General features: G+C 32.8%; 3 protein-coding genes across 5 annotated transcripts in view; 1 reads left to right on the plus strand and 2 right to left on the minus strand.

The window, feature by feature from the left end:
- Positions 1-12991, plus strand: part of LOC127732641 (dedicator of cytokinesis protein 9-like) — a 401298-nt gene extending 388307 nt beyond the window's left edge. Inside the window, exon 50 of the mRNA XM_052241743.1 lies at positions 12758-12991. Within this exon, the coding sequence (XP_052097703.1) occupies positions 12758-12963 (206 nt within the window). The 3' untranslated portion in view covers positions 12964-12991. The remainder of the gene's footprint in view (positions 1-12757) is intronic.
- Positions 1-25364, minus strand: part of LOC127732648 (sulfotransferase 1B1-like) — a 106848-nt gene that overhangs the window by 74038 nt on the left and 7446 nt on the right. The window contains exons 4-6 of one of the 3 annotated variants that reach the window (XM_052241762.1): positions 24238-24341; positions 20885-21050; positions 19576-20070 (exon numbers count right to left, since the gene is read on the minus strand). In XM_052241762.1, the coding sequence (XP_052097722.1) occupies positions 19958-20070; positions 20885-21050; positions 24238-24341 (383 nt within the window). In that variant the 3' untranslated portion in view covers positions 19576-19957. Of the gene's footprint in view, positions 1-19575; positions 20071-20884; positions 21051-24237; positions 24342-25364 lie in introns of those variants that run through there. The other 2 variants (XM_052241763.1, XM_052241761.1) reach the window with 2 other exon arrangements.
- The window catches only part of LOC127732647 (sulfotransferase 1B1-like), a 75154-nt gene that overhangs the window by 29946 nt on the left and 19844 nt on the right, over positions 1-25364 (minus strand). The window lies entirely within an intron of this gene.

Consider the following 25364-nt stretch of genomic DNA (forward strand, 5'->3'; position numbering starts at 1 on the left):
CTCTTGTACATGTAGTAAGCTAAAAGCTATCATTACTCTTTTTCCTCATCTGCCTGATAACAATGAAATGTATTCATTGTTGATGTCTGTAAAGTGACTTATAATTTAACTGCTAACAGACATTTGGACTCTGGTGGATAGTTTCTATACTGTTATCTCATTGGCAATCATACCACATCTCTTTATTTTAGTACAGGTTAAGTATTTAAAGTAAGTGACTAACAAACATTAAATCATTTGAAAGAAAAATTCTGCAATGATTTCAGTTAACATATATCAACAATAAGATTTGGTTGTATAAATTGTGTCATTATGTTTATAATGACCACTGTAATTGTGAACTGCCATGACTGTCTTGTACAAAATATATTACATATAGATGTTTAAAAAAACAAATGTATGTACTAGTTCCAGATCTATCAATTCAAAAATAATTGATGATTTTTTTAATTAATTGAATAATAACAACTTATTGCAATAATCATGATAATCATGATATTAAAATACAAACTAGCATTCTTATATGTGATACATATATAACTTAATGCAGCTTATTCTGAAATTGTAAGGTATGTCATAAAAAAGAGATTTTTTGTAAAAGTTACCAAAATTGTCTGTATTTCAACCACATTTAGGCCTAGGAACCTTAAATTTTTAAGTGTAGAGGTTGACAAGTCATGACTGTAAATTCAGATATTATCATGAGGTTTTTATTAAAGTAAATAATGCGATTAAAATGGCTATCTCAATAAAAAGAACTCTCATTCTGATTTGATACTATGAGATTTTTTCTGATATCAGAAAAATAAATATCTCATTGTTGTCCATTCTTCAAAAAATTTCTGAACATACTGTACATGTATTTAAGTCAGCTTTGTTTTTGTCTGAGACTACTATAACATGGGAAGTGACCAATCTCTATGTTAATTGTTATAGTAGTCTCAGGTTTTTGTTTTGTAGTTCAATTGACTATGCATTTTAGAGCAGTTAAATGTGAATTTGGATTAAATTTGAAGTTGATTCAGTATATTTTATGACATAATAACACTCTTTTATTTAAACAAAGCATTTTCAGACTTTATTTACAGACCAGCTTAGCTAATCATTCATTATTCAATCAATAATTTAATTAAAAGACTCAACAGTTGTTTGTAGGACTTATGAATTCAAATATAAGGGAAAAAAATCAAAACTTGAAGTAATACATGCAATAGGAATTATGAGAACTGCATGATATCAGATTGCAATACAGCTTTTTTTTCAGTTTTCTTTGTGTTGATTATAATGTTTTAAATCCCTTTCTGGCTTTTTGGATGTTCAGATTTTTTCTCTTGATTAAGAGCGAGCAACGGAACTTGTACATCTTATATAGTTTCTTATCTCGGGGTGGATCAAGCAAATTTTCAAAGAGGAAGGGGGCATGTATTGTCTACATTTTCTTTTTTTCCATATTGTAATTTAATGTAATGCAAAGTTAAATTATATTGTAACACAAGTTCTGCTGACAAATGGCTGATAAACCCCTCTTGTATGTAATTATTTGGCATGAAATGAAATATGTTTTTTCTGTATATGGAAATTAGGAATAATCCACCCTCTCTTTATAAAAGACCTGGATCTGCTTAAAAGTTCTTGCTTTTCTCAGAATTTTCCATTGTTACATCAGGAATAAAGGCTACCAATAATCATGCTTGACAATCATTGAGGTCACACATAAAGAACCCATCTCTTTGCAGATCATAGTAGAAAAACAAAGATACAATGTAGTTGGTAACATAAATGTATTTAAAAATATCAAGAGAAACATTCCCATACAGAATCTCTGTCAATAAGTTATTTTTCCACTCTTAACAGTGAAATCTTAAATATGTAAATTGATCGGCAAGCCTCACATCTTGAAAAATAAAATGTCTGTAGGAAAGAACTATTGTTTCACAATTGATGCTGTGTTAGAATTTATAATATCACTCTTTTTTCTCCATATGATCAGCATAAAAAGTGACAAGTTCTTCAGTCTGAATAACTTTGTTAAATCTCATTTCTGATGGAACATTTTCAGTGCACCAGATTAACAACTTTCTATGTTAGATACTTATTTAAATATAAAAATTCAAGTCTAATTTTAGAGTGAAATTTTAATATATTAAACAAACTGTTCTAAACAACCAACATGTACAAACACTGAGTTTATTTTCATATCCTTTCTTAGAATATTGATACAAAGAAAGTAAAACAAAGACTTGTATCATTCCATCTACCAAAAGGGTGTTTGAGAATATACAAATAAGTCCAAGTTTCAGAGAAAAGTCAGTTATCTATAATTTTCTTCTTTGGAAGTTTTCAAAAACCTGTTTTAGGGTACTTGAAAAAATGCCATATTCAAACATTCCATGACTATTTTAATGTTACAAGAGTAGAGGAACATAAAATATTGAATGGTTATTCAAGAAAGTGTCGAAATATAACTACAATCATTAATTTTACTCGAATTTACTGTTGTGAACTTGCAGTTTCCTACGACGCGTGTACGGAGTTATCTCCCGTTGATCTCCGCTTCGCCACGAATAAGCTGACACAATTGCGTATCCGGGGAATTTATGATCTATAATTAATATATAAGATGCAGAAAATGATTTTACTTCATATTTTATACCCCTCCATACGTTACCAAACCCATTTAAGAAATGATTTGGGATTTTCCGTAGACCTACGCAAATTTTCCAAAAAAAATTTCAACTTCCATCGTTGTTTTAGAATACTTTTATAACACCTTTCATAAATAAGTATACATAATAATGAAGCTTATTCACTCAAGATTTGGACCCTACAAGTTTTATTTATGTACGAGTTACAATTAGACGATACGAAGTAAAAAACCAAGAGGTGTACACGTTCACAAGAAAACGGTAAACTCTGACCTTTTATCACGTGACCAATGTCTTGAACTTAGACGCCATTAAAGCGTTTGCCGTTCAACTGGTCGACGGATGCAAAAGACTTTATCAATCTGAACAATAAGGGTGCGTGATCTTTACTTTTAAATTTAGAAAGGTTGATCTCAGATGATTAGAATTCATGACCAAGGTCTATTATACGAACATTCAGGACGATAATGTGTTTTGCTTGATCAATTGATTGAAAAACAAATTTCCGCAATTTCACAATTCAAACCGGGATTAGCATTCAATCATTTTGCCATTCGGAGCCTACTCGGTATTAGTTTTGCTTATTTTTGAAAGCTATATGGTGACCTTAACTAGAGCCTGGGTGTGGATGGGGGTTTACGGAATAGAGAATAGTGGGCAAAAAATATAAATAATAGAGACAATGGACCAAGAAATAAAAAAATATAGAATAATGAGTTGTTAAAATATAAAAAGAATAGAATAATTGGCAAAAAGTATAAAGAAATAAACATGATAAAGAATAGAGAAAAATGGCCTGAAACACTGATTAAAGAATAGAGAAAAATGGAATAGAATATCAAAGAATACAGAAATGAAGAAATACGCATCCAGACCATCATACTAGTTGCCTAAACCAACGATATTTTGTCTCCGGTAGAATGTTATTGGTTTTCATACGTTTTCTTTTTATTTCTATGCCTATCAATTAAGACATGAGCTTTCATAATTTGCCAGCTTATTACATTATAAAAAAAGACTAAGCCGAACATCACTCTGGATTTTTTCTCAAGTAGACCTCAGCTACCCACCCTACCACACCATTACCGAAAAGTTAATAAAAAAAATCTACGGCAATACTTTTGTCCGCACTAGATGTAAAGGGAAGCTGGGGACCTGAGGTCTTCTGGGGAAAAAATCCAGGGTGTAGGATAAAGCAAAACATTGTAATCCACATAGCCAAGTGTGTGGCTGTTGTTTTCAGGGTATGAATGGTTCTTTTCTTCGTTGAAGACCCTCCAGCTACTTTCAAGATGAAGAACAGGAATACAAGCCCTGTTCATTGATAATTTGTATTTTTTCTATGTATTGTGTGCGATTTTGTCCCATGCACATCTCTTTATTTTCTATGTTAGGGCCTAAACACGGCTCAATGCTAGTTTAGCCCTTCAATATTAAAGGTCATATGTTACATTATTGTTTCGGATAAGAGTGAATTTGGTACCTATTAAAACGTTTAAACCTGCATTTGTTTGCACCTGTTCTAAGTCAGGAACCTGATGTTCAGTAGTTGCCGTTTGTTGATGTGGTTCATAAGTGCTCTCGTTTCTTGTTTATTATATAGATTATACCGTTGCATAGTTTTCCCGTTTGAATGGTTTTGCACTGGTCATTTTGGGGCCCTTTGTAGCTTGCTGTTCGGTGTGAGCCAAGGCTCCGTGTTGAAGATCGTACTTTGACCTATAATGGTTTTTCTTTTACAAATTGTGACTTGGATGGAGAAATGTCTCATTGGCACTCATACCACATCTTCTTATAACTATATATGGTCTTTTTAAGTGAATTGGGAGATTGGGATTTCTAGCTTTAATCTCACCCATGTCAGCTTTTTATTTGTATTTACAGAAAAGAGAGCTAGTTTTGTATTCTTTAATATGCTGTTACAGTTTAATTTTCCATGAAAAAAGGACAGTTTTTTCTATGTCCGGTAGCATCGTATCATATCTGGACATCGGCTGTTGTCTGCTCTTTGGTCGGGTTGTTGTCTCTTTGACATATTCCCAAATTTCCATTGTCAATTTTATTATCGGTAGGCATGTGAAATTGCCAAACCATACACGACCGTTCAATAGTCATCGTAGATCTATTCCAAGTCTTAATAAGTCTACACAAAGCAGAAAAGGAACTTTTACAACAAGGAATATTACACAACTGTAGCCATAGTCATAAAGATCGATTGACTGATTGGTGTTCCTTTAACGTCGCCGCAGAACATAAAATTATTACCTGATCTTCATTCTCAACATCTTCTATCTCTATTGTTCCCAAGGAAGCAACCATTTGATTCTCTGGGGTGGGGCAGGGATTTGTACCCGAAGTCAATAATTTTTTTTAACCCAGACTGAAAAACATGCCTTTATCAATGGCCACACACAAACACAATAATATTTTCAAGATTTATTAAAAAAAATTTTGTTTTACACTTTCATATTTTTATGTTGTTTTCAGATATTAATTTGACTTGAATTTATACGAATTTACTAAATATACATGTTTATACCAAGCCAAGTCCGTTTATATCTTGTTTCTCGCCTGACTATACAAAAGGCCAGGAGAGCTTTGGCCATCATTTGTCGTCTTTGATAGATATGGTTGACTGATAAGCTGTCTATATAAAGTAATGGGACAATGGCATGAAGACATCACCAAATCACCATATACAATACACAAAAAGACACCTAGAGCTTACCATATGGTCTTCAACTACCCACCAACAGGCAGCAAGCTCTGGTTGGCCTTAAACACAAATCCAAGGGCACAGCAAAATGAGAAAATATCCAATTAAAACTGAGTGACCTGGGAGGAAAACATTGGAACTTTCTTAAGATATACAAATTTCACCCCACCCCCTCCCCCTTCAACAATTTAATAAGGAGATGTGGTATGATTGCCAATGTAACAACTATCCCCAAAGTTCAAATGAAGTGGATGTAAGCAATTATATATAGGCAACCGTACCACATTCAACAATGAGAAAAAAACCAGTAGGGTGTAGTCGGCTATGAAAGGCTCTGACATGAAAAATATGAAACAGTTCAGTTGAGAAAAAACGGCCTAATTTATAACACAATAAAACGAAAAACAAATATGACAGACATCAACAAACGACAACCATTGAACTACAGGCTCCTAACTTGGGACAGGCACATACAGTATGTGGCGGGGTTAAACATGCAAGTGAGCGCTCAACCCTCCCGTTAACCTGGGACGAGTTTTGTTACAGAACAATATAAGAACAAACTATAAAAATCAGTTGAAAAGGGCTTAACATATCAGATCGATACAAAACAGAAAAAAAAATCTAACAAAAGCACAGACCGGACGTGGCAGGGTATTAATACATCCTTAACAAACAAAAAAGGACACAAAGTACAGATCTGAGAGTAATCGTAGTACTGACAGCTTGTTTAAAGCCAATAACAACTAATACAAAAATCATGTATCTAAGACTAAAATATCAATCAGTACACATCCAACATCCAATGGATTTAGTGTAAAGACGTCATTAACAGTCAGAGAAAGACATGACCTTGTGCAATGCCAAATCATAGGTATCAACAGATTGTAGTACCTTGATGTGTATAACAATAATATGTAGTATAATTTTAAGTTACTGATAACAAAATTAATATTTATACCAATAAAAACAATATTCAAAGATCTATTTACAGTGTTCAATTGGTAACCTTTTAAAATAAGTTTATTTAAAGGATTGATAAGTTTACCCTGATCGTTTTTAATTTACATGCATACAATTTCTATTTATAGTATTATTGATAAATACAATATTGCAGAAGTAGTGGAAATAGATCTACAAGTGAGTGAAGTTGTTTGTGACTTCAGGGAACTTTATTAAGATATGCCTGTTATGGTCTAGTTGAGACCTTCATTCAATTTCAGCACATTTTGTGAATGTATGTCCCATTTATAGGCATTATGTTTTTCGGTCTGTGCGTCCGTTTGTTCTTCCGTTCATCCGTCTGTTCCGCTTCAGGTTAATGTTTTTGGTCAAAGTAGTTTTTGATGAAGTTGAAGTCCAATCAACTTGAAACTCAGTACACATGTTCCATATGATATGATCTTTCTAATTTTAATGCCAAATTAGAGTTCTGACCGCAATTTACGGTCCACTGGACATAAAAAAATGATAGTGCGAGTGGGGCATTCATGTACTATGGACACATTCTTGTTCAAATCCTTTATTAAAGAAGTTAGTAAATTTACTTCAGATAAAAATACTAAATTAGACGAACCAATCTAATTAAAAGATTTTGTTATACTTATATAACTTTTTTGTATGAATTTTAATAAGATTACTGGACAAACGCGTTCAATCTTCGGACTTAATTCTTAACAATTTTACCGAGCGGAGCGAGTCGAAAAAAAATAACGTCTTTCAAGCCAAATTTTATATGTATGCTATACACACAAATTTATTGTTTAAACTTGGTAATCAATTAATCTAAAATACTGTCCTAGATAATCAAATAATCATGAAATATTTGGTCTAGTAATCAAATAATCACTAAAAAAAACGGCCAAGTAATCACATGAGGAATCATTAAAGATGACATATTTTTGTATTAATATTGATTCACTTATAAGGTCTTTGCATCGGAAATAAACTAATTAATTCTAAAACCAGTTGTTGGCATAATACGGGTCATTTTCTTCACATTGACATAATTTACTAAACGTTTACTGAAACCTGTAATGTGAAGACGTGAATGAAAATGCGGAGTTTGTGAGACCAGGTCCAAGCAAGCAGCCACTCGCTAGCAGCCACTTCGCTAGCAGCCAGTTTTCAGATGCTTATATAAACCCAAGTGTTGCATAAGATTCAAACGTACTTCAAATGTTTTTATTAATATATAACCACTATATTATCAGTTTTTAATATATAATTAAGCAGTCAAAGACACTATTCAGTGAATTTCAAAATTTCATTTCTTGTTCATTAGTTATATAAATACAATATAAATCGCTTTCAATACATCACACAGCGTGCTGCACGCTTTACATTTCAAATAGTCAACACTTTTGAGTGTATATAGAATCGTAAATAATTATGAAATTATTTAATTGTTGGCAAAATTGCACTATTGTGTGAAATAGCTTTCCATTTTCTCGGCATCCTGTCAAATAGTTCATGAAAAGTAACAATTGTTCCGTTTAGAAGAAAAAAAGTTGCACTCGTGCTTTAACTTTTTTTTTGCCACACAAAATGTTTTGACAAAACATTCTACTTCTGAAACAGTGGATTTCGCTTACTTATGATTGGACGAAAGGTTTATTTTTTGTACTCAAAGTATGGTGGGCAAGGAAATTATTTATTAGCTTTAAAAAATAATCCGTGCTATACCCAAACTGGGGATTTTGATCAAGTAGGCGCTAGGTCTCTAGCTTACGTTTGCACCTAGTGCGGAAAAAAGTATTGCCATAGAATTTTTGTTTGTTAACTTTTCGGTAAGGGTTGGGTAGCTTATCTGACCTCGACTTTGGACCTACTTTAGAAAAAAAAACTAAGCCGAAAAATACCCTGTGTTTTTTCTACTGTAGACCTCAGCTACTAAGCTTCCCTCTGTCTTAGCGCGGACAAAAGTATTGCTTTAGAATTTTGTTTTATTAAATTTTCGGTAAGGGTGGGGTTGGGTGTCCGCGGAGCCCAACTTTGGACCTACTTAAAAAAAAACTAAGACGAATAACACCCTGGATTTTTTTCTCCAGTAGACCTCAGCTACCCAACTTCCCTTTGCACCTAGTATTAATTTACCGTAGATTTTTTTTAACTGTTCGGTAATGGTGTGGTAGGGTAGGTAGCTGAGGTCCACTTGAGAAAAAATCCAGAGTGGTGTTCGGCTTAGTCTTTTTTTATAATGTAATAAGCTGGCAAATTATGAAAGCTCGCGTCTTAATTGATAGGCATAGCAATAAAAAGAAAACGTATGATAACCAATAACAATCTACCGGAGACAAAATAACGTTGGTTTAGGCAACTAGGATGATGGTCTGGATACGGGGTTCTTCATTTCTGTATTCCTTGATATTCTATGCCGATTTTCTCTATTCTTTAATCAGTGTTTCAGGCCATTTTTCTCTATTCTTAATTTCTTTATACTTTTTGCCAATTATTCTGTTCTCTTTATATTTTAACACCTCATTATTCTATTTTATTTTTTATTTCTTGGTCCATTGTCTCTATTATTCTAATTTTTGCCCACTATTCTCTATTCCGTAAACCCCCATCCACACCCAGGCTCTAGTTAAGGTCACCATATAGCTTTCAAAAATAAGCAAAACTAATACCGAGTAGGCTCCGAATGGCAAAATGATTGAATGCTAATCCCGGTTTGAATTGTGAAATTGCGGAAATTTGTTTTTCAATCAATTGATCAAGCAAAACACATTATCGTCCTGAATGTTCGTATAATGGACCTTGGTCATGAATTCTAATCATCTGAGATCAACCTTTCTAAATTTAAAAGTAAAGATCACGCACCCTTATTGTTCAGATTGATACAGTCTTTTGCATCCGTCGACATTATCTTCGATTAAAGATCTGATAACTACAGTGACTGTGCATGTAGTATACTTTAACGACCGGGGTAGTTTTCTAATAAGTTTTAAAAAGTAGTAACCTCCCTTGTTAATGTGATGTTGTAATCAATCTATTTATTTGTACCATCTTTATATAATATTGTATTGTACAATTTAAATTTATGATTCGTTTAATATTTAAATATAATAATTTATTTTTTATTAAAGATATAAACAAGGTAATTTGAAAGGCTTTGATTCATTTATCACCGTAGTTCAATTCATAAGTCAGGCGGTCTATTTTGTCTACATTATGTTGAAAGAACACCGGGGTGTTTACATTGGCATTATTTACTATCAATGACTGCGAAACAAGAAAGGAAAACATTGTACATTATAAAACGAGAAATAATTAAAATTAAATACAAAATTCTTGTTTAGTGAAATCAAAAACGAAAAACGAAAACACTTTTGATTTTCATTTTGGTTTTAGAGAAATCAAAAACAAAAAATGAAAACACTTTCGTTTTCCGTTTTGGTTTTAGAGAAATCAAAAACGAAAAATGAAAACACTTTTGTTTTTCGTTTTGGTTTTTGAGAAATCAAAAACGAAAAATGAAAACACTCTCGTTTTTTGTTTTTTGTTTTTGATATTTCAAAATGAAAAACGAATGGACGCAAATATACACGGACCGACATAACTATAAAACTCTGGTTTGACTAAGCTTGGTCCAAAAATTTAGTTTTTTGGTGGGGAGTTGTTAAATATGAGGGGCCTGATGGGTTATTTTCGTTCTTCGTGATCGGCGCATTTTCGCTATCGTGATCCGTTTTTCTACAGATTTATTTTTCGTGATTCGTGATGAAAGCATTGTTCGTGAATCGTTTTCATTGGAGTTTTATGTTCGTTCTTCGTGATTGAGACATATATTTCGTTCTCGTGATTTTTTTTCCATTACGGAAATAAAGAGTTCCATGATCACAACTTAATGGACCAGATGGAACCATATCATCGAAAACTTTGAAGTCCGTAGACATGATCCATAGTGAACTGGGTTATTTGCAAAGTCAAATAACGTCAGTTAACTCATCAATTCCCATAAACATGTTGTCATGTCTCACTATATGCGTTGAAAACTTACATGCTCTTGGACATTTCAAATGCCAATTACCAACAATGTTAGAACATGCCCGGAACTTAAGTAATACGGTGTATGAGGGAATAAAAAGGAGTGTTCTGTGGGATGCCTACTACTTTACGCATCCCTCCTCTTATTACCCTATTCCTGAAAATGACATGCCATTGTCGTCCCTGAGTGCTATGGAGCACTTGAAACCAAAAGCCCTGCTGTCAAAAGACCAGGAACGAGAAATGCGTGAGTTAGCCCAGGACTTTGGAAAGTGTGTTCGACAAAGATCAGTACGACAGCAAACGACAATGTACAACACTGGCACATTACCACTTAATATGTACAAAAATGCAATTTACAGTGCCACAAGTGAACAAATCACATTTCCTTCAATATCTGAAGAAGGTAACAAGGACTACGATCAAGTTTCTGAATATGATTCAGAATCAGATGTGGAAGACACTGAAGAAACGGACAATGCTATTGACACCCCAGAATGTCTTAGTTTTCCTTCAAGGGACAACCAGCAGGAGTGGGAGAACAATCAGGCTCAGCAGTAAATTTTATTGACAAAATAAATATATATATACTATATAGTCTCTGAGTTTAGTCTCAAGTTACACAGACGTGGTTCCGTGGTATTTTACGCCAGTAAAACACTTCTATGAAATATTATATGATACAATACAAGAAGTCAGAATGTGACTGTTTTTAACGATTTAATTTAGAACCTGGGAGAATTCAACACGTAAACAAGTAATGAGCCAGTAATGTATTTGATTGTAGCTTAATTGAACCAATCTACAACACAAACAACCAGCTTCTGAATCTCTATTATCGAGATTGATTGGGGATACTCTTTTTATATTTTCGTGATCCGTGATCATGGAAATTTATTTTCTGTGAATTGTGATTGACAAAAAAATCAACTCGTGAATCGTGATGAGACCCCCCCCCCCCCCCCCCAATCAGGCCCCTCAAATATGGGAGAAGTATTTGTTCATTTACCATAATCAGTCAGCAAATTGGTTTAAAAGAAATACAAGAAACCGTGAATAGCTTTTGTTATGTCTATTATAGAGATTATAGAGGATTCACATTGTAGAATGAATGTTTTTACATTTCAAAAATGGGGAAAAAGATTTTTTTTAATTGTTGACCTACTTTTCCTGACAGGTTGATCCAAATCAATTAGATAGCAGATACTATCATATACAAGTCACACATGTCACACCATACGTTGGTGAACGAGAACTTCAGAGAAGACATACAGATTATGAAAGGAATAATAAAATTAGAAAATTTATGTTTGAAACACCATTCACAAAGGATGGCAAGGCACATGGTGAAATTGACAAGCAATATAAAAGAAGAACAGTATTAACAAGTATGTAAATATAATTCAAAAGTAACTTTTATGGTATGGGTATGCCGGGTGCCCAGTTTATTAGTTTATATAAACATATAACAGAATATTAATTTCACAAATTGTTCGTTTCATAGCATAACTATTTCTTTTTCAAATGATGGATTTTTACATTCACACCAACTTACTGATAACCCAATACTCATAATGTGGGCATCATTAGTGAGCAAGAGTTCATCTTTTTTATGCATAACATTTGAAACTGTATGCAATTTCCAACTATTTGTATAGATAAGGGTGAAACCTATATGATTAGATGAGCTTTTCATGAATTTTTCTATGGTACACAAAACAAGTTGATTTTGAAATGGTTTTATAAACAAGACCTTTTCAGAAATGTATAATTATGTCTGAAGGGAAAAAAAGTTACTGTGTTATTATTTAAATGCAAAAATATTTTGATTTCGAGTTTTATCATTGATTAACAAATCAAATTGATTTATTACCATTTAAAAAACTTTTTTTTTATATCACTGAAACCATTTTTATCTCCTTTGAATTATCAAAATTGTACATCAGACAGACTAATACAATTACTTATATGTGACTTTAATATACCCTTAGAAACAGACAAATATCACTACTGACATGTAACATGCCGTTGGTTTTCCCGTTTGAATGGTTTTACACCAGTAATTTTTGGGGCCCTTTATAGATTGCTGTCCGGTGTGAGCAAAGACTCTGTGTTGAAGACCGTACTTTGACCTATAATGGTTTACTTTTATAAATTTTGACTTGGATGGAGAGTTGTCTCATTGGCACTGATACCACGTCTTCTTATATCTGTTTAAATACTTAAATTAAGCCAGCATGTCAGTGGAGAATAAAGGTAGTGTAAATTAACCCTGCCAATTAATACTTGATCTTTTTCTTTTAGCATGTTCCTAATTATCTTATTCTGAATATTGGATAAAATTCAGCACAGACTTATAAAAACTACACCCGTAAGAGATTATTCTTTCTCCTCTTTGTCATTTCAGCCACCCATAGTTTTCCTTATGTTAAAAAGAGAATAGACATTATTGAAAGGAAAGATTTGGAATTAAGTCCCATCGAAGTAGCTATAGATCAGATGCAGACTAAAGTTGCAGAAATGAGAGAGATTGTCAACATGTCATATCCAGACCTTACAAGGTTACAGCTTAAGTTACAAGGCAGTGTCAGTGCACAGGTAAGAATGATGTAGTGCCAACATGTCACATCCAGACCTCAAAAGGTTAAAGCTTTAGTTACAAGGCAGTGTCATTGCACAGTTATGAATGATGTAGTGCCAACATGTCACATCCAGACCTCAAAAGGTTACAGCTTAAGTTACAAGGTAGTGACAGTGCACAAGTAAGAATGATGTAGTGCCAACATGTCACATCCAGACCTCAAAAGGTTACAGCTTTAGTTACAAGGCAGTGGCAGTGCACAAGTAAGAATGATGTAGTGCCAACATGACACATCTAGACCTCAAAAGGTTACAGCTTTAGTTACAAGGCAGTGTCAGTGCACAGGTAAGAATGATGTAGTGCCAACATGTCACATCCAGACCTCAAAAAGTTAAAGCTTTAGTTACAAGGCAGTGTCAGTGCACAGGTAAGAATGATGTAGTGCTAACATGTCACATCCAGACCTCAAAAGGTTAAAGCTTTAGTTACAAAGCAGTGTCAGTGTACAGGTAATAATGTAGTGTCAACATGTCACATCCAGACCTCAAAAGGTTAAAGCTTAAGTTACAAGGCAGTGTCAGTGCACAGGAAAGAATAATGTGGTGCCAACATGTCACATCCAGACCTCAAAAGGTTAAAGCTTTTGTTACAATCTATGTTGCAAGCATAGATGGTTCTGTGGTGAGATTTATTTCCATAATAAGTTCAGTTTCTCAGATACTATAAGCAATAGGTTATATTTATTTGGTGAAAAGAATAATTGTAAAGTGTACATGTCTGTCTGGCAGGGTTCATCTGATCTTGACCTCATTTACATAGATCGTTGATCATTGATAAGGTTCAGTTATTTTAGTAAAACCTTTATCATTTCAGAGTGTTTCTGAAATGATAACCTCCTAAGATTGATAAGATAACCAATGTGTTAAAAGAAATTTATTTTGAGGAATTTGATAGAAAAAAGGTCCAAAATAGGCTTTTATCCCAGGTCCTTTTATTTTTTAACTCTTCAAATTTTCTGCATTACTTTAAACCTTTATTTAGAAACATTGTATTTTAGGTGAATGCAGGTCCTCTAACATTTGCTGAAGCATTTATCAGTAAAAGCAAAAATTTTCCTGAAAGTAAAGACGAAATGTTAAAGGAAGTGTTTAGGTAAATATATATATATATACAGTTAATTATTATTGTGAATTATCCATGAAAAGAACTTATTCTTTTGGCTGATCTGGGACTGATACAGATAATGAGATCTATTAAAGGTAATAGATATATACTGTATATTTCGATTTTTTGTGTGTATTGACTTTCTTTATGATATTATGAAAAATTTATGTCTGAATGATGGCATGACTTCTATTCAGGGCTATTTAATCACAGCTTAAGTTGTTAGCGAATTTGTACATTAAAACTTTAAATTGAATCTAATTTAATCACATCTTTAGTTGTTTGTAAAGATTCATGTTAAAAGTTTAAAGTGATTTCAGCATAAAAATATGTCAATGAAAGCATCAAGATATTAACTTTTAAAAACCATTATTAAATGAAAGAGCTGGCTTCCATATGATGGTTCAGTGGTCACAGTTTTACTTGTATATCAAATTTGACAAAATACATCTGCTTTCCATAACCACTTCTTTTGAACATGTTTATTGGTGGAGAATTATTTCCAGATAACACAGATACTCATGTTCCTTTTACTGGTATTGAAATGATAAATTTCCAGGTTGAACATGAGCAGTTTGGGGTTATCATCAGCATCCATGTGTATATGTGCTTCAGATATGACATCCATCTGCAGCAGCTGATCCACAGTCATATCTAAAGAACTGCTTGGCCTGCAATCATCAAACTTTGTATTTAGTTGTAGCTTCTATTTTCCTACTATTTGCCATAAGCAAAAGGTTATTCAACCATTTTCGTGGTTCATTGACATTTTTTACATCCAAATAAATTTGGTTAAGGTTTAAGTCTGGCTTCATATCGCAGTAGGATCATGTTAATTAGTGTAGGGAAGCATTCTGGGGAGCAGTTCAGCGTGAAGACAAAAATTGATCATTTCGACTGTAAATTGACTTTGGTTAAATTTTTATGTCAAAGTGCACATCTCAATCAGTGTAGATATCGTTATATAATAAACTAGTGTATGGATGAATCTTAGAGCATAGGTCAGCATCCAAACAAAACTAGGTTACTGTGACATGCATTTTCCATTGACTTTGTAAAAGAGGAGGTCTATGTTGTTTCATAGTTTACCTGTTTTTTTTTTGTTTCAAATTGCAAAAATGTAACTTTACAATTAGGACTGATAGTTTATATATTGGCAAATTTTATGAGGCAATTTAATTATGTTGGTGAACTAGCAAAATAAAGAGATGGGCAATTTTATTAAATTCAAACAAGTGAAAGTTGCACAAATATATCGTCCGATCATATTTTTTAGTATGTCATATAAATTCGTACTATGCATGCTTTTTCAATGGAAATTATGACGTCACAATGCATTCTTAATAGCACGAAAACCCATGAAACGAGGATACTATGTATCACAGTAATGAATGTAGTTTTCCAAAAAGATGTATTTTTTTCCCAGGGATTTTGTTTATGTATGTAATGATGCCGTAGATCTCAATGGAACATTGGTTAGAACAGAACAGAAAGAATATCATGAATCATTAAATCAAAGCTTCCAAGATATAGTCTTAAAATTAAATGATATGTTTGGATAAAAGGTAAGATTTTTAATAGGAGTTTTATTGCACTATCTGTGCTTTTGAATCCAATGGACCAATGTTGATGGAACTCTACTATAATAAGGACCCCCATGTAAAGTTGTGCACCTTGCTACGGAATGGTAAAAAATGGCCGCCGTTTCCATGGAAACAGCAAAAATGCTAAAAAAAATCAAAGTGTTCCAAACTGGAAGAAACTCCACAGGAATAGTAACTGGCATTTGCTGATTTGCAGTTTGACTTCGGAATTTTCAAAATGGCTGCCGTTACCATGGAAACAGTTGAATTATCAAAAATTCTAACTCTTTCGTTATAAGACCCAACTGGATGAAACTTTATGAAAATATTACCCAGTATGCTACGATGTCAAGACAATATTTGGATAGTCCAAAATGGCCGCCGTTGTCATGGAAACTGGGGGCAAGTTTTAAATTGACCCTATGGGAAAATGCATAAAGTCAGCATTTTTTTAAAGAGTATTTCATCAAAGTCAATGAAATTGTATTGATATATAACATGACATGTGGCAATGAGATGTATGCTTCTAGAATTTTGGAATAACCACTGTTACCCTGGAAACATAAAAAATGTCCAAAATTTCGAAAAAATCTAAATGTTCCTGACTGAAAGAAACTTTACAGAAATGGTAACTGGCATGTGCTCATTTGCAATTTGACTTTGGAATTTTCAAAATGGCCGCCGTAACCATGGAAACAGCTCCAAACTAAATGAAACTTTACAAAAATGATAATTTGCATGTGTAGATGCACTTTTTGACTTTGGAATTTTATAAATGGATGCCGCTTGCCTGGCAATGGGGGAAGGGTGCCATCCGCTATTGCTTGCAATGGAAAATCTAGTTATTATTATTATTCTTCCTCCTAATTTTATCCTGCAGTTTTCTCAGAGCCTAATGCACTAATCTTAATGGTTGTTCGCTATAACAAGGAACCCTGACTTACGAGTTGCAGTGCAACTTTGGCACTAAAAAATGGATGCCATCACCATGGAAACCAAAGAAAGGTGAAAAAATAAAATTTAAGAGTTTGGTGGATTATTTGGATATGCATAAACTTACAATCATGATATTTCAATACAATGTAGGTGCCCACTATATACTGGTTTTGGATGATTTTGGCAATCACTGGAACTACTATTTTGCCATGGAAGCTACACCAAAAAATTCAAAAATATCAAAATGCTCAAAATTTAATGGAACTTCACAGTAATGATGAGCAACATTGGTAGATGTGGAATTTGGCGTTGGAATTTCAAAAATGTCTGCCGTCACCATGGAAACAATGCAAAACAGGTCAAAATGATCCAAAAAACCTAAAAGTGACATTTGCTTTCTTAAAATGGTATGTCAAATCCATTGAAATTTTAATGGTATGTTCCCTCCCATGTACCAATGTAGCACCTGTCATTAAATTTCGGGAATGGTCTCTGTTACCATGGAAACCAACAAAAATGTAAAAATTTCAAAAAATTACAAAATGCTCCAAACTTTATGAAACTTAAAATGATTTTTAACTGGCAAGTCTAGATAAGACTTTTGACTTTGGAATTTCCGAAATGGCCACCGTTGCCATGGAAACTGCAAAAATGTCAAAAAATTTTAAATGATCAAAAATGCTCTAAATGTTCTGAAAATTTACAGAAACATGTATAGCCATGCATATATAAGCATCTCGGTTTAAAATTTTTGAAATGGCTGCCACTTATTGGCAATGGGGGGAAGGGTGACATGCGCTATTGTTTGCAATGGCAAATCTAGTTATTATTTTTTTTCTTCCACTTTTTTTGTCCAGCTTATATCTCGGAATTGTATAAACCAATTTTAATGGAACTATACCATTATGTTAACCAGCATGTGCAGATGTGCAAACGGGATTGGCATTTTCAAGATGGCTGCCGTTGCCATGGAAACAGCAAAAAATGGAAAGTGTTCTAAACTCAATAAAACTTTACAGAAATGTTATTTGGCATGTTCAGACTTTACATTTGACTTTGGAATTTTCAAAATGACCATGGAAACAGCAAAATTGTCCAAAATATTTAGGGTTCAACATATTGTATAGACACATGTCATCGGCTCATGCCTGTTTATTGTTGAAGACTGCATGTTGACCTCTAGATGGCTTTAAGTTTTTAATCTCATTGTGTTGCTATCTCATTGATATATACCCAACATCTTCTTTTGTTCATACATTTATTTGTTATTGAAACTTGTTTTATTTTCTATAGTCATAGGATAGATATTGTAAGATAAAGATTGTGATCTCTTTTTATGTTGATTTACATGTGCATGTAAAGGATATTGATTTAATGAATGATTTATCAGTAACCAGACATTTTTGTATTATATAGGTAGATGTATGTTATCATAGACCAAAGTGAAACTTTAAAATATTACTCTTGTTTTTAAGGTGATGGACCAGAAGTGAACAAAAGAAGGATAGAACTTGAAAAAAATAACAGTTAACTTTTACATTTGTTTATTAATTTTCACTTTTTGTATCTTCGCTGAAACTGCTAGGTCAAATTTAACCAAACTTGTAGGGCAGGTTTTCAACAAATGATCCTTATTTGGTTCTGATGGGAAGAAAAACATGGATACCAGAGAAAAATTTTTGATTCTAATTCTCAAAAACCTTGTCTGAAATGATGTCAGAAAAAGATGAAATTTCAGGCGAATGATCAAAACAAAGCCATATGAAGCTAAATTTCTCAAGACATTATCTTGAGCAATTAAGGGGTTAATTTGTACGGTGAGGGATTTTGGCCTCTAGTTTGGTTAAAGTCCTATACTTTTTAAGGTAATGTTAATCCACATTAATAGAATAGCATAATCTTGACTTGAAGTCACTGTCTTACCTTAAAAGATTGTATGCAGTCTGATCAATTCATTGATTAAGGTTCCACTAAAGTCAAAGTATAGGACACTTCATAAACATCTAACCTTTGCCTGTATTTTTCAACCTATAATGAATAAAGTCCTATTCTATGAGAACATATGTTCATTTAAACATACTTAACATATACATACTGTGTAAATTGTAAATGAAATTGAAATTTTTATGTTATTGCCAAACCGGTTCTTTTGGTGAACACTAAATTTTCAAAAAAATCTGGAGGCTTGAAAGACGACTTAATTTGTTTAAAATTGGTATGGACGAATACTGTTACATGTAATGCAGGGCAAGCTTATGTTGATTTGTCACATACATATGTTTTAATGCCATATTTGTTCAATTTCTGTATTGACCCTTCGATATCCGTTCACCTAGATACATGAAATTAACTGAAACTCGAAAATCAATACATTTTCTGAAAAATCAACATGAGCTTGCTCTGCATTATTTATAACAGTATTCGTCCATACCAATTTTAAACAAATTAAGTCGTCTCCAAGGCCTCCAGATTTTTTGGAAAATTTTGTGTTCACCCCAAGAACCGGTTTGGCCACAACATAACAATTTCAAGTTTATTTACAATTTACACAGTGTGTATATGTTAAATATGTTTAAATGAACATATGTTCCCATAGTTTAGGATTTTATTCATTATAGGTTGAAAAATACAGGCAAAGTTTGTCCTATATTTTGACTTTAGTGGAACCTTAAACAGGAATTGAGAGCAGAACTAACACTATGGTACAAAAGACAAAATATAAAAATAAGATGTGGCATGATTGCCAATGAGACAACTTTCCACAAGAGACCAAATGATGTAGAAGTAAGCAACTATAGGCCTGTTTTACTTTGCTATATACCATATCAAATCAAAATTAATGGATGCCTTTTTATGGAAATGAAATCAATTTATATAACATTAACCATAAATGAAATGCACAGACTTAAGTCTGGACATTCAGAATGACCATACTTGACTTTATGTAATTTCCTGGTATCTTTGACGAGTTTTTTTTTTGTCTCTTTGTCATGCATGTTCCAACAGTCTTCCTTTAATGTTTCATAAAGTCTAACAATATGTATATAAAAGTGTACACTGAAGCAACTGCTTATTTTATACACTGCTGCTCTAGCCCTACATTGTATAAGATAAACTCTGCTAAATTACATTCAATGTTCTTGTTGTCTATTTCCTTTTACCTGTTTAACATTTATGACAGGTTTCAGTATGTCAAGAATGTCTATTTTTTAACAATAAGGTTTATTTTTTTTTATGATTTTTAGAATTTTATAATATGTTTAGTAAATATTGTGTCTTTGTAAGCTATTTTATACATTTTGAATCAATAAGGTTAGATGAATCACATGTATTGTTTTATCATTCATATGGTGAATTTAATGTCTAAATTTAAATCATTCATTTTTTCCTGAAAAAATTTATCGAACTTTTCATTCTGTGCTACTGTAAAAACCTTCTTCCATCCACCCACTTTACCTGTAATAAACAAATATTAAATTATATCCATTCTGGTTATATCGATGAGACAGCAACCAAACAGAACAATAAAACAAAACAAAAAAAAAAGATTAAAAAATTGACAGGATTTTTAGTAATAGTCAAGACTTAGTGTCAATAACATTTGTCAAATTCGAAATCTCCTGCGACTCTTTTCACAAAAAATCTTACGATTAAAATTGATAGTAAGTTATACTGAAATGCTCATGACTTACGAGTATTTTTACTCTCTTGTAAGATTTTTTGTGAAAAGAGCCGCTGAAGTCTAGATGGTGATCTTTAACAGAGCCTACCACAGTTCCAAGTGAATGTTACAATATCCATCTTAGTTTCTTTATAAATATTTATTCTAGAGTTATAATCTTTTGTTGATTCAAATGTGACAATTTATTTTAGATGTCAATATATATCACGTGACAATATTTGTTCACAACTGGGACCTAATAAAACAACATTTTTATTATTTTTGTTATATATCTATAGTATGTCCCAGTTCACCTCTGGTCTTGATATCATATTTATTCCCTTCCATGTAATTTATAAAAGATTGTGTCTAATTGTAATTATTGTTTTTGCCCCCGCCACTAGGTGAAGGGGACACTAAGTGTTACCCTTGACCGTTTGTCATTCCGTCCGTCCTTCTGTTCGTCTTTTCGTCCGTTCTCCGTCCGTCCCAAAGGTATTTTCACATATTATAAGCAAGCTTATGAGGGGGGATGTGTGTCCTCGGACACATTCTTATTTTAATTTGTTAATTTATTTTAATCATGAAGGTTTCAAAATAATATATTACCTTCTCTATAGATACCAGCAGTGTTTTCTTTCCAAAGAGTTTTAAGGTGAAATTTATCCTTTTGCATCACTTCAAATTGACATTTGTCTTGGATATCTTTTAACAACTTTTCATCATATGGTTTCTCTAGAAATTTTGCTAATTTTCTTATTTCTTCGATGCCATTCTGAAAACAAAAAATATGTGCTATAAATACTGAAAGATTATTTTATGCCCCATCTACAATAGTAGGGGGCATTATGTTTTTCTATCTCTGTGTCCTTTCATGCATTCATCTGTCCTGTATCAAGCATTCATCTGTCCTGTATCAAGTTTTGAACTATAAAATTTTTAACTCAATTTTGCTATTCCTTTTCCAAGTTAGAATAATTCAGTTGGAATGCCTACAAATTATACAAAACTCTAGAAAATGGCAGAATGGCTATTAAATTAAGTTGATGAAATTAAAACACTGATGCTAAAAAAGATAAGCAAACACGCAAAACAATTGAATTGATTTTTGTTGTGTGTTAATATGTACCTTTGGTTATTATTCCATTGACTTAGAATAAATAAGGGTGAAAGTGAATGTTCAATGTCTAGTTAAAATCAACCTCATGTTTAATATGTGCCTGTATCAAGGTTGGAACTTGGTCATGGTTTGTTCTGAAGGGAATCTTGGGTTATGGTATATCTTCGATATTCTCTGTTACATTTATTAACTACTTCAGTACTTATGTTGACTGGGTGTAGATTTAGTGTTTGACCTATTGAATACTAATTGCATTTTATTCATATTCATAAAGCACGACAACTTATTTCAATGCTCCTTGAAATAAGTAGGAGATAGATATTATATATGCAGGTTTTACTGGAATGTTGCTACCTGAACATGGAAAATCTACAATGCTTATATATATATTTAATCACAAGTTATTTCTTTTTTTCTTAAAGTTTAGTTTTTAACTGACCGTCACTGTCAAATTGTAGGTGGTGGCCAAGGTATGAAGCATACAAAACTGTATCTGTGGTATCTTTTATTTCTGGTTCAATATAATATGTAACAAACATCGATTTCTAACTTATTCAGTGAGAGGACACCAACTATATACAGAATTCTAAGTTCAAGGTTAACTTTAGATTTCTTTTTTTCTAAAGGAAATAAACAAATCACAAAACTCTGAATTATTCAACAGAAGGACATCACCTTAAGCCTGAAACGTGAAAATACAGGGTGTATAGATTCTTTTCAATTTTTTTAAGAAGCTCATATATGAAGTCTGTTTCATACGAATAAAGGAACAAGGTCACAATTGGTTTCCAAAGGAATGCCGATAGTGTATCGCGAAAGGCGTCGAACAAACACAATAAATATGTTGCCGATTAAAACAAAATGTTCTGCAGGGCGCAGCTTGATACGACCACAGAGGTCGAACCCTGAACAGTTGGGGCAAGTATGGACACAACATTCATATTGATACAGCTCTCAATTTGGATTGTGATTCAATATTTGACACAGCATGTGTTTCTGACACAGAATGAATGTGGTCTAAGAACTTAAAAATTTTAAATTGGACATTTACCTATTATGGTCCAATATCCAAATCTAATATATTGTTAGATTCAGCATAAAAAAGAACCCCAAGAATTCAATTTTCATGAAATCAAACAAAGTTTAATTTGGGACCAACTTGAAAACTGGGCCCACAATCAAAAATCTAAATACACGGTAATATTCAGAATATTAAAGAATCCCAAGAATTCAAGACATTGAATTACACCCCTTGAAATTGGTCAAGAAATAAGTAAATTATAATATTAGAAAACCCCAACCTTCCTTTTTTGTTATGGAACCGTGTGGTACAATTTCATAGAGATCCTTGGACGTATACCCAAGTTATTGTCAGGAAACCAGAAAATCCTTATTTTTTTGCTTCTAATTTCTAAACAGTGTGGGCCATAACAACCAAAATCAATTCCCAACCTTCCCTTTGAGGTATGGAACCTTGTGGTACAATTTTATAGAGATCCATCACTTGTACACAGGTTATTGTCCTGAAATAAGAAAAATGCTTGTTTTTTGGCCCCTTATTCCCCAACAGTTATGACAATAACCCCCAAAAACAATCGCAACCTTCCTTTTTTGGTATGGAACCATGTAGTGCAATTTCATAGATATTCATACACTTATATTCAAGTTATTGTCTGGAAACCAAATGTCTTCGGACGACAACGTCATACCATTATACGGCCGAAAAAAAATGCGGTCGTATAAAAAATCAAGCATCTTGATGTCGTCAGTTTTTATGCCAGAATCGTAGTGGATTTTTAAAAAGTTTGGTCTGCCCCTTCCTTTAACGAGATAATTGTTTTTAACTTGGCGATTCTTTATTGTGAAACAAATTTATACTCTTTTTAGGGTAAAGATTGTATTCCTGCAATCAAAACCCTTATGTGACTGTCTTGATAGTTATCAATTTTCCAGACTATAGTTTATCACTTCCTTTGAGATGAACAAAATATAGTGCATTGGGCACAACATTCTTTACATACTATGAACATTTCAATAAATTTATCAGTGAAATATAGACTCAAATATTCAAGTTACAGTATGATGTGCATGTGTATAACCATTCTTGTCAAGAAAATACATGCATGTGCATGGTGCAAGAATCTGCTATCTGTTATAAAAATATCAATAATGTCATTGTTATAGTAATATTTAAATTCTGAGTTATCTTCATTTGTCCATAATTGTAGTTGCCTTCCAATGCTTAACACAGTTCAAGGTTTAATTTTTAATTCACACTGCAAAATGAATGCAAACTTTACCATTCAGTGCTCACAAGCACTTTTGTTTCGTCTGTTTTTAAGTTTAGAACGAGGAAGGATTGAGGATCTCCAAATTTGTTTCACATCTTCCATGGGGATGGCTAGTATGCAGTTTCAAAGTTAACTAACATATGTTACTAATGTAAAAAGAGATTGTCAAATACAGCGATAATATTGAAGTATAATGTCACTCAATTTATAATTTGGCTATCCAATATGAAAGAGCATCCAGTTATGCATCTATGATTGAAATACCAAGGGAAATATAACAGACTATGACTGTGTAGGATTTCTTATTAAGTGTGGAATATTTGGCACGTGTATAGTTGCAATTAGGAGTTTTTTTGTATATTGAGTTTTTTGAATGCTGTCTTATTGACATATACTGTACATCTTATATAAAGTGATGAGGGTTATCATATCTGTTGCATATCTTATATAATGTGATGAGGGTTACCATACCTGGTGCATATCTTATATAATGTGATGATGGTTACCATACCTGTTGCATATCTTATATAATGTGATGAGGGTTATCATACCTGTTGCATATCTTCGTAATGAATAACATGTATAGGATAATCCTTATGTTCCTGTATGGCCCTGTGCCAGCTACGTATAGTGTCAAACCAGGACATATAATCAACTGAAATAGATTAATTGTTTGGTAGAAACTGAAGAAAGTTGATAATATATATTCTTTATCAAGTACTTACTGTTGAATCTTGTCCTTGTTGGAATTTTTAATATATGATATTATTTTCGTGCACACACACGTGTTTCTGGAGTAATCTTTATCAGGTATGCTCAAAGCAGAATGTTTGGAAAGTCCGAAATACCAAAAGTTTGAGAGCACAATAAAATACAAAACGTAAAAAGGGTCAACTTTGCTTTAGGCTTTAAAGGGGCATTATCTGACATTTACACTTGTTTCAAACAGTTATAAAAGCGGAATAATGAAATACTATTTCGCTATTAGCCGTAAGTTTGGTTCAATTTGGTAAAAAAAATCCTCGAAAACATCCAAATGTATTATTGATTTGCAAGTGAATAATTCAACCTCAGTTGAACCCGTATTCATGTAACCCTAACTTGACCTTTAGCTGAAGAGGGGTTACGCATGCCATAAGCGTGTTCAGATATATATATATATATATGTATAAAGAATGTCAACACTGAAAGTGAAACAAGGGATCCAACATAAAAAAAAACATTTCTTTGACCGATTCGGACCACAAGAAATCATTCATATCCATGTAAAACCAAGATTTACATTTTTTTTTTTTAAATCTATGACCTGAAATCAAACAGACCTGGAAAAATCGTAATTACACAACTCCACGTGCTTCTCAGTCTATGTCTACTTCTATTTATGTTGATATCGAGTCGTATGACTATCGGCAGTCTTCGGAAGTAATCTCAATGGTTAATCAGATGGTGTTTAGTCTAAGATACGGACGAAATGCTGATACCTTATACCGACTCTATGTATTGCTAATTGTATCTTTTGAACTCTTTGTGGATTTACGTTTTAGTATGTTATAAATCAAATATGAGAATTTAAGTCAAATCGGTGATCATGCATTTGACAGCTAATGCCCCTAAAAAAACAGTTACAATATTTTATGAACTTGGTTTACAATTATTGGTTGATTGATTGGTGGTTGCT

This window comes from Mytilus californianus, unplaced genomic scaffold (assembly GCF_021869535.1).
Source record: "Mytilus californianus isolate M0D057914Y unplaced genomic scaffold, xbMytCali1.0.p SCAF_26, whole genome shotgun sequence".
Lineage (NCBI taxonomy): Eukaryota > Metazoa > Mollusca > Bivalvia > Mytilida > Mytilidae > Mytilus > Mytilus californianus.